Source organism: Rhipicephalus sanguineus, chromosome 6 (genome assembly GCF_013339695.2).
Source record: "Rhipicephalus sanguineus isolate Rsan-2018 chromosome 6, BIME_Rsan_1.4, whole genome shotgun sequence".
NCBI classification, from domain to species: domain Eukaryota; kingdom Metazoa; phylum Arthropoda; class Arachnida; order Ixodida; family Ixodidae; genus Rhipicephalus; species Rhipicephalus sanguineus.
Genome location: NC_051181.1, coordinates 144,619,976 through 144,633,776, shown reverse-complemented (window position 1 = coordinate 144,633,776; position 13,801 = coordinate 144,619,976). Strand labels below are relative to the sequence as shown.

Genomic DNA, 13,801 nt, shown 5'->3' with positions numbered 1-13,801 from the left:
AGCTGTCGTAACGGGGTCTTGGCACGCGTGCACCCTTCGCAAGTTGTGTTCATACGAAAGTGGGCACCTGTTTGCGCTTCGCCGACGCGCATTGCAGCGAGCTCGGCTTTTCTTTTGTGGTCGCTCGCGCGCGCAGCAAAAGAAGTCAGCGGCCCAGATCGCGAAGTGCGGCGTTCGCATTGCGAGTCGGCAAACGAGGCGGCGTCGTTGAATAAATCACCGCTTACTTCGCGAACCGGGAGGAAGGCGCCCAAAGACATTTTGTAAGCCTACAGTCTTAGAAAAAAAAAAAAAAGTCCTTTGACTCTTTTGTAAGTTATGACTTATATACGACAGTCAGTACTTACACCCTCGTAAGTAATGACTCGCCACGTATATGACTCTCTTTAAAGAGACCCGTGAACTCCCTTTGGAGATCATACACTCCCTTCGAAGAGTCGCGGCACCAAAAAGAGAGTTCACGTCTCTCTTTAAAGAGAATCACATACGCGGCTAACCAGGGCTCACCGATAAGAGTAACATGTTCTTCTTTCCTTTCTTAAAGGTGTGTGTATACCAAGGCCAAATTTGCAAATTGTGCCCGTTTTATGAGGCTCTCTGGAGGATGGTTCAGTCAATATAGATATTTCTTTTTTCTCGGATTTTTTTTTTTTTTTGTGTGTGTTAAATGTCGTTGTCAGAAGCAGCCTCCCTACAATGCTAACATATTCTGGCCTTAAAACTCCTTCCCATCTTCCCTCTGTGCCGAACATATAGATGAAGCTTTGTTTGGTAGCTTTTCTTCAATCTTACGGCAATGTTTGTGACTACCAAAAACAAAAATCATCGCGGCAACGCCTGAATCGTTTATTCTTCTTTGTAAGCTTGTGCATTGACCGCTTAACTACTATTATTATTTCACAGTGACGTGCGCAGCAAGGGCTCCAGGTTGACGTGGCTGTCTTAAGACTCAAACCCCCACATGGAGGGCCGCTTGTATACTTTTTCGTCAGTTTACGTGGATTGAACTAGGACACCCTAAACACCCGAAGAATCAACACCCCTTGACCGACGCTTGAATGAAAAATACGAGCGTCATGGAAGGGGCCACGCTATTGTGGCCCTCATTTCTTATTTTACTTACACTTCTTTATTGAAGACAGTCATAAAGGAGTAAAAGAGGAGTCACGATATCGAGGGCCTATATTTCCTGTTTTACTCGCATTCTTTTTAATACATTTAGAAAAGTTTCTCAGCCCTTCGCGACTCTGTAGTAGGTTTGTTCTTGATATGGGTTTTCGAATGTGTTTTCGAATCGAATACAATATGCACAAGTAGTCGAAAAAAATAGTCAGAATTTTCTCAGAACAGTGGTGACTTTTATAGCGTTATCTGCAACGTTTCGATTTTGTTCGCTTTAGGCCATTCTAACAGGTGGTGACCCAGTAACGAAGTTAATACTTCATTTCTTTTCCCCCTCCCTGTCCCAACGTGGGAGCAGCCCGCAGTCTTGCCCCTATAAAAACGATGTGAAAATTCTTCCGGATCCGAATAAAGTTTACTACCTGCCTACCTTAAAAGCTTAAAAGTTCCGAGCTTTGTTACCTTTTGTACAGCACTTGCAGGAGTTACAAGAGTGCTCTCGGCAGGCGCTATACGAAATTATCGTTTAACCTTGTTTATGTTAGAAGTCCTTAAGATTAAAAAAAAAAGTATCAACTTTTAATACTTCCGTTCGCACATAGCCTGCACTTGCAGTGGTATCGACCGAACGTTTCGCGCAGTATCTGGCCTCCGCTCGTTCACCATGGCAACGGACGATGCAGTTTGAAGCAGTAGTAGCTGCTTTGATGTAAATCATATACTAATAATAATAACTAATACTGAACGCATTTACGGCCGAACGTTACAGGTCAGTGCTTGTATCAGTCTCGGAGTTTTGTATGTATGAAAGCAAGCAGCGTGGTGAATAACGGCGAGTGTAGTGGTGATGTGAGTGAAAAAAAAAAAAAAAGAGCGCATGTTGCCTACTTTGAATCACATGTAGCGGGTTCGAGTCACAACAAATAAAATAAAGGATTTCGACCTGTTGGGATAAGGTAAAGACTGAGGTCACGACGGGCGCTTTGCAAGGCCTCAAGTTGGTAAAATTTTTTATGAACCTAAGCCCCACACGTATTTACAGCAAAAGGAAAATTGTACTTTTGTCCTGGAGCTCCCGTCTTTCACCTAATAGGCGCGCGGTCACTATATAATTGACGTAGTTCGTTGATGAGCGGCGTGCAAAAGATTCCGCTCCCGATACCAAGGCAACGCGGACGCTTGGAATCCTTTATCGGTGAAACATTGATGAGGGTAGCACCGAAGTGCAACAGCCGAGAATGGGTCGCCGTCGGCAAAAAAGAGTTGCTTTCGGAGAGCTGCGAGGACACAGTATGGCGCTTTTACCCGGTCAGAACGGGGTTTTTCCCTCTGGCCACCCGTGTTTGCTTGCTCTTCTTGGCTGCGTCCGTTGTAAGTATCGAGATCCGTTTCGGACCAGTCTACACGCCCACGTAACATGCTGCTTGCGTAAAAGCGCTCGTCGTATCAGCCGCATTGTGCTCATCGCAGGAGTACCCGAGAGCGGCTATAGAGTGCTTTAGGATGTGTCCCATATGTCGCGGCTCAGCTGCTTAAAGCAACATCATTTTCGGTCGCTCGACCGGGCGGCAACGAAATTCAATTTCAGAACTGTCAATCAGTCGAGCTACCAGAGAGAGGCACGGTCGTGTTGCTCACATATACGTCGCAAATAGGAAGGGAACGAAAGCAGCTGTCGCGTCGCTTTATCAGTGCCTGTTTTTGGGTGTGCTGAATCGCGCCACACTTTTCCATTTTTAGACTATCACTAAACGGCAGCCGCGCTCCTCGCAGATCTCCGCGTGACAATCAGACGACGCGACCACGCGTAGATGAGAAGGGATGAAAGAGAATACAAAAGCGGTGGCACTGAGCGCACAGTACTACGAGAGTGCTTGACAGCGCACTCGAAAGCCTATTTGATCGATACCTATATCAAAACAGCCCATACCGCGCCAGTCGGCCCAACGGAAGTTGGAGCACGCGAACGCGCGATCAATCTAGGCGCCCGTATAAGCAGTACACGACTACTGGCCAGCTGTTGATCGTAGAAAAACGATTGTTTAGAGGAGCACAACCGCGACAGGTAAAAGCGAAAGGTAGTTACGCCCCTCCCAAGTGCCAGCCAAGTTTCTCCCTTCGCGCTCAGGGTCGCAAACCAGTTTAGAAAACAAGGGGCGGGGGGCACCGTCCGGTTACGACATCACTCTCGTGGGGGCCTGCGCGCAACATACTTACTATCGAGAGCGCTCGGGGAGAGCAGAAGCCAATCAGCCAGCGCGCAGGCCGGTCGTACGCAGGTTCCGTTGGCTTTTCCAGCGGGACGGGCACGTGCCCGCTGGTGGCGTGCGTCAAAGCGCCGCAAGAGCGCCGCTCATCCGTTTCCGCTCGTCCAACCGCTATCGCCCGCCGCTGCGGCCGCTAGCTACAAATAGGGAAAGTACGAGCCATCGACAGCCAAGCTGGGCTGCGTACAGAGCGGCTCGCTTAAGCCTTGCGCCTCCGTTGTTGCCGCAGAAGCCACCGAGATGCCTCAAACATCGTTCCCGCCTTCTCTCTCTCCTCAGTGCATCGCTCTCCTGAAGGAATCGATACACCTGTTCGAGGAGCCTGTGCAGGAGGGACAGCAACACATCTTCGTCGTGCTCGGCGCTTCGGTGAGTGGTCAGAGGAGTGGTGGACTCACAGGGGACCACCCCCCCTTCTCATTGGCTTGGTTTTGGTTTTGCATTTGCCTCCGCGGCTCCGCGGTTCCTCCCAATGTTTACCGACCAGCGCTTAGCGACGGACCCGAGCTTGGCTCGTTAAAAACAAGAGCCCCACGTGGGAGCGGGTTTGTCTTCGAAGGCGCGATGGGAGTGATTCGTAGAGAAGTTGCCGTTTCTCCAGCTCCGGCCGGCGATGCGATCAACGGTCACTCTGCGAACGACGAACTAGCGATTTGTGTGGTCTTACACGAGCTCGTAGGTTTTCGAGGCGATGCATGCAGTGGAGTGTTCGGTGTGCCTGCATGCCGGTGTGGTGCGCGGACGCACTTGTGGCTGCACGCGGTAGCACTTCTTCCCATTGCCCGCTGAAGCGCATCGTTTTTTTTTTCCTCCAAGTAGGTGCACGCCAGAATTAAGTAGCTGCACTTTCCTTGTGTTTTCCTTCTCTGTGGTTATCGATGGAGAGGTGTGACGTTCGACTTGCGCACATGCGTGTGCATCGCGCGTCTCGGGCACTTATTCCTTGTCCGCTTCTTTTCTTTCTAGGGGGACTTGGCGAAGAAAAAAATTTACCCAACATTATGGTGAGTGCGTGAAGCCATTCCGAATGTAGTGCCCCCTTTCGAAGCATGGCAGGCGAGAAATAAATGAAATTAGCGGTTAAATGTAAATTAATTCCGCAGTGATTTACCATTGGTACAGGTAATTGGCATAAGTAACTTAAGCATTCCGGAGCCCGAAACACCACTTCATCTGCCGTTAAGGCATGCTGGCAGTTATGCATGCATCATACAGCTGTAAGTGATCCAAAATGAGTAAATGACTGTTGAAGCAAGGATAACGGCTAACCCAACCTGTATAAGAAGAAATGGAAGTAAGATGTTGCATGCATCTAAGGCGCAGGTGCTTACAAATTTTTTTTTTTTAAATCTCGGCATTCAGGCTTTTGCGTTGTTATAGTGGCATTATGTACACCGGCATAAAAACTAACATTTGTAAAGGTTCATAATCGAAGATGCCGTTTCCTCATTAAATTACAGGGCACTGTTCCGAGACGGTTTATTGCCACCAAAAACAAAGTTCGTCGGGTATGCTCGCACCAAGATGACCTTGGAGGAGCTGTGGGAGAAGGTTGTCCCTTTTCTAAAAGTAAGTTTTCTGTTTTTGTCTTACCTAAAGATGTATGAAATAACATTCTAGTTAGGTTTGCCAAGTTGTGTGCATTACTAGTAGTTTGCAATGAGCAAAACAAAGAAAACTAACACAAACACGCATAAAAGCTCTTGTTAAAAACTGAAACTCGGCCCCTGGCAATGCGCTTCAACGAGTGGTGTCTTGCCATTTTTATTCTGTGCGTGTTTTGCATCCCTACCATTGCTTACCACGAGTCTTTGGTCGGTACCAATTCTCTCAACTTCCTGATGTCTTAACTAAATTATGATAGTTTGGTACTCATTCACTTCCCTGTAACATTTCTTTACGTAACAATTTTGTAAAGTGTAAAGCTGCAGCAACATTCTGGAAAATAAATAAGTAGGCATCAAACGAAAATAAGTTGAATTAGTTCTTTAGTGTTTAGAGTTGCTCAGGGAATAATCTCCCTTTGAAAATGTTTTCTGCCTCAGGTGAAGGACGACGAGAAGAGCCGGTTTGCCGACTTCACCCGCTCCAACTCGTACTTGTCTGGCAAATATGATGAGGGCAATGACTTTGCAGCTCTCAACAAGGAAATGGAAAAACTTGAAGGCAGTGCCGGTGCTAACCGAATGTTCTACATGGCTCTGCCACCTACCGTTTTCCAGCAAGTTGCCAGCAACATCAAGCAGCATTGCATGAGCAAGCAGTAAGTGGAGACAGTGATGGTTCATTTTCGTCTAAACTTGAGAGGATGATTAAGTTCAAGGCCAACTCCAGCTTTCCTGTGCACAAATATGCGTTAGTGGTTTTATGCGACAACTGCGTGACTGATTTGAATGGAATGCATTAAAAAAAAAAGGAAGCTACAGTTTAGCAACACTAGTGACCAGAATTTTTATTTGGGCCTTGAAATCTTTTCGTGGAATTTGCGGAAAATGCCACAAAGACACTGCACCAAAGGCAGATGTAGCAGTTCTGTAAACATGTCATAGCAACTGGAGTAGACAAATTTGATATAAAAATTTTCAACTTGTGTGAAATTATCTCAATATTTGTGGAGGTTTCACAAGTGTTACACTTTCAAATTATTTCGTTTTAAAGTCGTCTATATTACTGCAAATATGAATATTTTAGGTGTGTTATATTGTGAAATTTGCAGAATTCTGATACGCTTCTTCATTGCAGAATTATGGAAATGTAAACATTATAGCTAGCTTTTTTTTTAAATCCTGAAGAAGAGAAACGGGAAAAGACAGCCACAACAGATAAAGCTGCACTTCCTACTGTTGCTAATGTTTTAGCATTTTCTTCTAAATGAAACTCTCGTCAATTCAGGTCCAATGGTTCCTGAGAAAAATTATTTCATATTCCCATGTATTTAAATAGGGGTTATCAAGTTAAAGCACTGCTACTTATAGCTGCCAGACTTGGAAATTAACAGGAATTAACAGCCTCACTAATGAAATAAGGTATGTGCTCCTACTCTTCCTTCACTGCCGAAATAATAATCACATTTAAAATTTTCTTCCTCAAATTTGGATATGCTTACTGCGAAACAAGTATCGTAACTTTATGCTAATCATTCGCGTCATGTATATTTTAAAAGTGAATAATAATAGCTTTGAATGTCTCTCCTCTTGTTATGTTACATAGTGTTTCACGTGGTAACTTAAATTATTTACTGCTAGTGCCAGTGAGAAATATTTAGGCGTTGTTACGCTAGTGCTTCTGGCATAGCCCTTCATATTGCTTTGATCTGTCAAACTTGCTTCTCACGTTTTTTGCTGTTGAGTGCTTGGTTACAAGTATGATTTCCAGTACTGACAGGCCCATGATAAATCACAGGGGCAGATTTCAAGAAATGGTGACAATGTTAGTTTCGAGTGCATAGTCAAAAACCTTGGGTGCTTGAAATTGATCCCGAGCTAACCACAGTGATGCCTCCACTTGCCCCCAGTATTGCTTTGGACATTATAAATCTCTTGATTCGATCAACCGATCATTACTGCCGATACTGCGCAAATGGGCTCGCTCGTTTTCTGTTCGTTTTAGTTGAGCCTGCCTTCAATATTCCAGGGGCTGGACCCGTGTTGTGATTGAGAAGCCATTCGGCCGGGACTCGGACTCGTCGGCTGAGCTCTCCAACCACCTGGCCTCGCTGTTTGAAGAGTCTCGGATATACCGCATCGACCACTATCTTGGCAAAGAGATGGTTCAAAACCTCATGGCAATTAGGTAAACAGTTGGAAGATGTTGCACTACGTCGTCATCTTTACTAAATGCTCCCCGATAAAAGCTTGCATGCCCTTTGTTATCGAAGCATTACTGGCTCTATATTTGACATTTAGTGAGGAGATCTTAAAGCTGAACCTGTCGCGCTTCTTCATTCCTATACTCTCAAACTGTACACAGGAAAGTATATTAGCATTTTGAGGTTAACCTAAACTTGTTTCTATATTCTTCCAAAACTTTATTGGATTGAGCAAGAATAGTAAGGGAGACCAAGGGGCTCCATATCTTTGTAAGTAAAATCTAGGTTAAGTTGATGACAAGGAAGCGCCAAGGAAAGCATAGAAGAAATTGGTTATTTTTGCAATTGAAATAAGGAAGGGGAGGGTGGGTCAAAAGACAACTTGTCACGTGTACTAAGCTCCACCAATTTTGTGTGTACTGCTTCTAGCCGTGAGACTTTGTGGTATAGAAGGGAAGCAATACTTGATTGCAAAGGAAATTAAAAAAAAAATACATCTCTGATGACTTTGCATTGCTTCCATTGACAATGTAGGGCTTGTACTGCTACAGGTATTATATCAAAGCTTTGAGTTCATGATGTCTGAATACATGGTGCTGCCTCTGTTATACCTAATTGTTAAAGTCGTACTTTAGTGTGACCAAAGATGCGGCCCTTCAAGAAGGCACCACGCTATACGTGCAGACGCTGGTTCACTTAACTGGCGATTCTTTATTAATGACCCATGAAATGGTATCTAGTGAAAAGTGACGAGTGAGCCTAGTGACGTGGCTTTTTTCGAAATAAGTGATGGATAGTGCTGGCAGCCTACTCACGATTTCTCTTCATTTCTTTCTATCCCTCCTCAGGTTTGCAAACCAGATCTTTGGTCCTACGTGGAACAGAAACAACATTGCCAGTATTGTGATATCGTTCAAAGAGCCATTTGGAACACAAGGCAGAGGTGGTTACTTTGACAGCTTTGGTATTATCAGGTGGGTACTATAAATTGGCATCAAAAGGCTGTAAATGCCTGGCATTAACAGTGCATTAACTACTGCATTAAAATTACAGTAGTACAGGTTATTTGCAGTGGGTGAAATGGTTGTCTCAAATACAGGTGTGATGGTCTGAGTGAAATGGTTATGTGTTGTAAATGTTGGGGTTGACTTCAACTGGTTTATAAAACATATGGCTTTTGTTCGTTTTTGCTAGCAAATTTTTAAGCATTGATCCTACACTTGGTTCACTTGAAAGCCTAGTCTACTCTCTGCTGTTGTAGGCATGCTCAATGCCTGTCAGGAACACATACACAAAAAACTCACTTGCTCAAACTGCATTCGTTATTTGCTCTACAAGAACTACAGCCAAGCACTTTCCGAAGCTAGTTTGTAATGTGGTTGGACACATGCTCAAACGGTTTTGTGAAACGCAATCGACACGTACATTTCTCGCTTGCATTGCCAATCGTGCATTTTGTTTGGAGTGGTTTCAGGGCTGTTCATCAACATTTATACTGACATAAACGAGCTTCCATCTACTGTTTGCAAAATAAAGTTACAAAAACTGATTTTGTACTCGCCCCCTTGCCTTTAATGTGTATGTTTGCTGTTATATAAAAACTGAGTCATCCCCTTATGATTGCTTACGTTGCTTGTTACAGGGATGTTATGCAGAATCACCTGTTGCAAATTATGTCCCTTGTGGCCATGGAGAGGCCAGTGTCCACAAATGCAGAGGACATCAGGAATGAGAAGGTTAGCAGTCTTGGTTGCTTGCACTTTGCGTGACTGTGCGTGTGTGCATGCTGATAATCGGCAACAGGACGGCACACTGTTTCCTGCTTCCTGCTCCAGGTTTCAGAACAGGAAGTCTGCGCCTTATTTCCTTCTACAGTAAAAATGAGAGGTTTGAAATGTTGCAAAGTTATTGCACACGTTACTTGTGTTGAAATCTCTTAATGAGAAGTCAGATTTATGTTGTGCAAGTGGTTATTTATTGCTTTTTGTTGTACATTTTTCAGGCACATGAGTTATATGCAGAGGCAGGTCATATAGTAGGTGAAGATATGGTATTACTCCAAGGACTCTAGCTGGTTGCTCTTTATGCCAGATTGCTAGGTTTTTGGGGCAAAACAGTGCGCATGCATTTGTTTGAAATGCTGAGAACATGACTCTGGCTATTATATGAAACGCTAGATTTATGGGAGCATGTGCACAAGCACAACTTCCCTGAAGAATTTTCTGTGTGTAATGATCTCTTTAGCAACCTTAGTGTGCCGTGTGCACTCTCTAGAAACACGTCATTTTAGGCCGTCTCATGAAAGGATGTGACATTAGTGCTACACACGGAGGTGGGTGGGATTGCTTCTTGTGGTTGCAGTGCTGGGAGAAAACGTGTATATTTGTTAGCACTGTACAGACATGAAACTAGAGTCCACTTGCCTCAACTGATGAGTGTCGAGCAGCATTGGAATGATGTTGGTGGCACTGTGCAGGTGAAAGTGCTCAAGTGCGTTCCCCCTATTACTATGGACAACGTGGTGTTGGGCCAGTACGTGGGCAAGCCAGGCGGCACTGGAGAAGAGACCCAGGGCTACCTGGACGACCCCACGGTGCCAAAGAACTCCCGCACGGCCACTTATGCCACAGCGGTAGCTTACATCCACAACGAGCGCTGGGAAGGAGTGCCTTTCATCCTTCGATGTGGCAAGGGTTCGTAGGCATTTGTCGTGTAAACTGTGTGTGTATTAACACGAAGCAGTGCCTTCTTTGTACATGTACTACTTTTCAGTTGGTAGATTCCTTTCTCGCATTGTTTGCCCTGTGTTACTTGCCTTTTAAATGACACGAAGCATATTTGAGTTAGTGAGGTAGCTGTGTATGACTGGAGTGCAGCTTTGTTGGCTGTAGCTGCTGGCCGTCTACACTACGAGAACAAAGGCACTGTCTGATGCTTACGAAAGAGGAAGGGGGGGGGGGAGAGTTTTGACGAGAGTTGGATGTGGATAAATAGGGAGGTATGGGCATATAGAAATTGTGTCGTAGAATAGCACATATGCTGTTGTATGTGCCAGTGCTGAAGTTTGTTCAGGCATGTAATCGGTGCCCCAAGTTGTCCATGCATATGCACAAATATATATGGCGAAAAAATGAAAATGAACTTTAAATCCTGAAGATGTAACCAAAGCTGTGCTTTAAAAAGAAAGAATGCGAGTCCGATTGTGGTATTTGGAGGAGGGTCTCATGGCATAGTAGCTAAATACTCCACCCATATTATCATGAATGGCAAGTGAGAACTGCTCATACAGAACAGCCACTGGATGTATTAGCCGCAATATGTCGTATATACCGCATAAACAACAGTTACCTGTTGCCTCCCTTTCACTGTTGGCATTACGTTTTCATGGCAATTTCCCTAGGAGCAGCAGGCTTACTCTCTCAGTACACCAATTTGCTGGCATGTTAGACTACCTTTTGCTGCGGATATTTTCTGTGCAACTTAATTTTTGTTTGTCCCGCTTTACATTTTATACTATGCAGCACTGAATGAACGTAAGGCAGAAGTGCGAATCCAGTACAAGGAAGTTGCTGGTGACCTCTTTGCCGGGGAGAGCAAGCGCAATGAATTGGTACTGAGGGTGCAGCCTGACGAGGCCATCTACGTCAAGTTCATGACTAAGAAACCTGGAATGGCCTTCGACATCGAGGAGACTGAGCTGGATCTTACCTACGGCAGTCGCTACAAGGTTATTGCTATTTTTGTACTGCATGCTTTTGAATGATTCTGTGCAGTTAAAGCAACAGAGGGCCAGAGACAAAAAGATAAAAAATTTTCAATATTGATAAAACCTAGTGTGCTGAAAGGTTCAAGAAGGCTCAAACTTCTTGCAATTTTTTAATAACATAAGCATGTCATCACCCGCATTATGACTGAAGACCTGCTAGAGCACACTAAGAATGTGCATTCACAGATTCATGCAAAGTCATTCATTCTCTCTCTCTCTCACATACAAGCAAAATAAATGGGCGAAATCCGCTATCTTTGCACTTTTGCGACAAAATAAATTAATAATGCCAACACTGGCAGTGAAGTTACTTACATAGGGCCGTATTCTGGAACGGATGACTTATGGCAATACTTTCACTTCCACAAGATTTCGCAAGACTGGTATTGGCTACGTTCAGTCACATACAGGTCATAGCTGCTTGGCACTGCAGCGGTCGTGCTAGGACATAGGACCGAAAAATTCATTTGTAGACACCGACACACCAGGTGCTAATCTCGTGAAAGTGAAACTATGTATTGCCGAAAGAAATAGTCTTTGAATACCGCCCTTTGTGCACAGGAATGCCACGAGTCTAGCAGTGTGTCGGTTGGACACACTGCTAACAAATGAGACGAGGGCAATCTCTCTTTATCCCGGTCTTGCCCAGTCATTAATTTCATCATTATAGCCTAGCTAGCATGCTGCTAATTGAAGTGATGTTCCGCCAACTTACCTGAAACGTGCACGCCGCCTTCAGCTGGTCATGAAGTGGTTCATTCTTCCTTGCAGGGCATGGTCATGCCGGATGCGTACGAGCGTCTCATCCTGGACGTGTTCTACGGCAGTCAGGTGCACTTTGTGCGCAGTGATGAGCTGGCAGAGGCCTGGCGTATCTTCACGCCCCTCCTGCATCAGATTGATAGGGAGAAGCCCAAACCAGTGCCTTACGAGTATGGCAGGTATGTTGCTTTGCTCTTAGACCATTGGTGGACACTGTCAGATTGATAGAACATTATACTCCTGGAGGTGTCACTCCTTTAGAGTCACTGCAGTATTTCTGGCAGTGGCCCAATCATACATTTCTTTCATGCACCACTCATAAGTCTTTTCAAATTTCAGCCGAGGCTTCAAGGAGGCAGACGATCTCTGGAAAAGAGCGGGCTTCAAGTTCTATGGCACATATCGTTGGACTAAAGCTTAAAATCCATCCTCGTTTATTTATAATTATCACGTACATATAAAAACATTATTTACAGAAAGAAAGCAGAAACTACGCTTCTTTCATGGTTCTTTTTCAAAAATAAACATTGAAACATCCATTCTCAAGTGTCCGATTCCTTTTAGTCATCCACATTCCAGCTGGAAAATGTGTGTGCACATGTTTGCAACCATTGGACTCAAGGTATGTGTTTATTACCTTAATTTTGTGTCTTAAATTACAGATTAATAATACTTTTTAAGGTGAAAATGTAGCTGAACCCAGTGGCTCTTAGTCACTGCTGCTTGTGCCAATGCTTACCCAACTGTAAATCGTGCAATAAAAGGGCAGGTCTGCTTCGCATCCTGTAGGGGCGGCCCACGAGTCTAGCAAAATGTTCTTGTCAGTGTGAGGTTTCTGTGCGACTTTTGGTTTATACATCGGGTGAGTACTTGAAAAGGGTGCTGCGTATACACCAGGAAATGCTAACGTTGGAAGCTCCACTGCCAAAAATTGTGAACATAATCGCAGATATATTACCCTGCTGTCTTGTCTCGAAAGTTTCTAGAAATAGGTCCTGTAATGAGTAAGCAAGCTTCTGTGCTGCTTCGAACATAGCACTACATTTAGACAGATAGTAAAAATGAACGTGTGGTGTTTATTGAGATCACGCGTGCTTAGGAAAGCGCCAAAGCGAAGTCATGCGACCTGCCGGCTCCGCAAATAAATGTGCTAGACGGTTTTTTTTTTTTTTTCTTTTTGCGGGCGTCGACTATTACCAGCTGCTACTACGGCATAGGTCAGCCTAAAAAGGCACGCTGACTTGGCTCCACTGAGAGGAATGGAAACATAATATAGCAAGAACACAGCTTCGCATAACTCGTGTGGGATTTGTTGTAGTACATTATTTCGTAGCAAAGCTTTCTTTGCGAACCCTCCTAAACTTTTATGATCGCGTTGACGTAGGTCTCGCCTAACAGCTACCCCGAAGAGCCCGATACATCGCTCTCATTGAAGTAGCTTATATAGCGCGTCACAACACCACTACAAGTGTCCTAAGAGTGCTGATTATGTTCTCTACGATAGTGCGCAGTAAAAAGGCAAACTGTTGCAGGATATCCTGAAACTGTTTGTCATTAATTAAGAAGTACGGACTGCTGGGAGAGTTGGTAACTCATCTTAAAGCTGTGGTGCGCAAAAGGGCATTAATTAAATTGCCGTTTCACCCAATTAATTCAAATTAGTGAAAACTTTATTGAAGATATTTGACAATTTCGGGCGGCGCAGGGCCATGTAAGCACCCCATCCTAGGTGACAATCTCGAGTCATTAGAGACCAGCAGCTGCTTCGGTGCCGATTTAATTTAATTATTTAATTAAAATAATTGAAGCTCATATTTTATTAAAGGAGTTCTTTCTAAGCCTCCTTCTTCCCTCCACGGAGATATAACGTATATAGATCCGTCATGCCGCAGTTTTTCAAAACTTCACTTGCAATGAGCGCAATAAAAGATTCGCGCGGTTTTAAGGTCCCACGCTACGCGTAACTACAGTGTACCGTAACCGCAAATTTGGAAATGAAGCTACAGAACCGAAACTTGCGCGCGGTATGCGCAAAAGACCGCAACGACATATAACAGTGACGTCATGACCCTCTGC

General features: G+C 44.5%; 1 protein-coding gene across 5 annotated transcripts in view; it reads left to right on the top strand.

Moving 5' to 3' along the window:
* The window catches only part of LOC119396636 (glucose-6-phosphate 1-dehydrogenase), a 35,116-nt gene extending 22,860 nt beyond the window's left edge, over positions 1–12,256 (top strand). For 2 of the 5 annotated variants that reach the window (XM_037663922.2, XM_037663923.2), the window contains exons 2-12: positions 3,669–3,758; positions 4,356–4,393; positions 4,850–4,958; positions 5,435–5,652; positions 7,023–7,181; positions 8,046–8,171; positions 8,840–8,933; positions 9,674–9,890; positions 10,719–10,924; positions 11,735–11,904; positions 12,065–12,256. In XM_037663922.2, coding sequence (XP_037519850.1) covers positions 3,669–3,758; positions 4,356–4,393; positions 4,850–4,958; positions 5,435–5,652; positions 7,023–7,181; positions 8,046–8,171; positions 8,840–8,933; positions 9,674–9,890; positions 10,719–10,924; positions 11,735–11,904; positions 12,065–12,146 — 1,509 coding nt within the window. In that variant the 3' untranslated portion in view covers positions 12,147–12,256. Of the gene's footprint in view, positions 1–2,313; positions 2,494–3,633; positions 3,775–3,938; positions 4,065–4,355; positions 4,394–4,849; positions 4,959–5,434; positions 5,653–7,022; positions 7,182–8,045; positions 8,172–8,839; positions 8,934–9,673; positions 9,891–10,718; positions 10,925–11,734; positions 11,905–12,064 lie in introns of those variants that run through there. The other 3 variants (XM_037663921.2, XM_049417178.1, XM_037663924.2) reach the window with 3 other exon arrangements.
* The last annotated feature ends 1,545 nt before the right edge of the window (positions 12,257–13,801 follow it).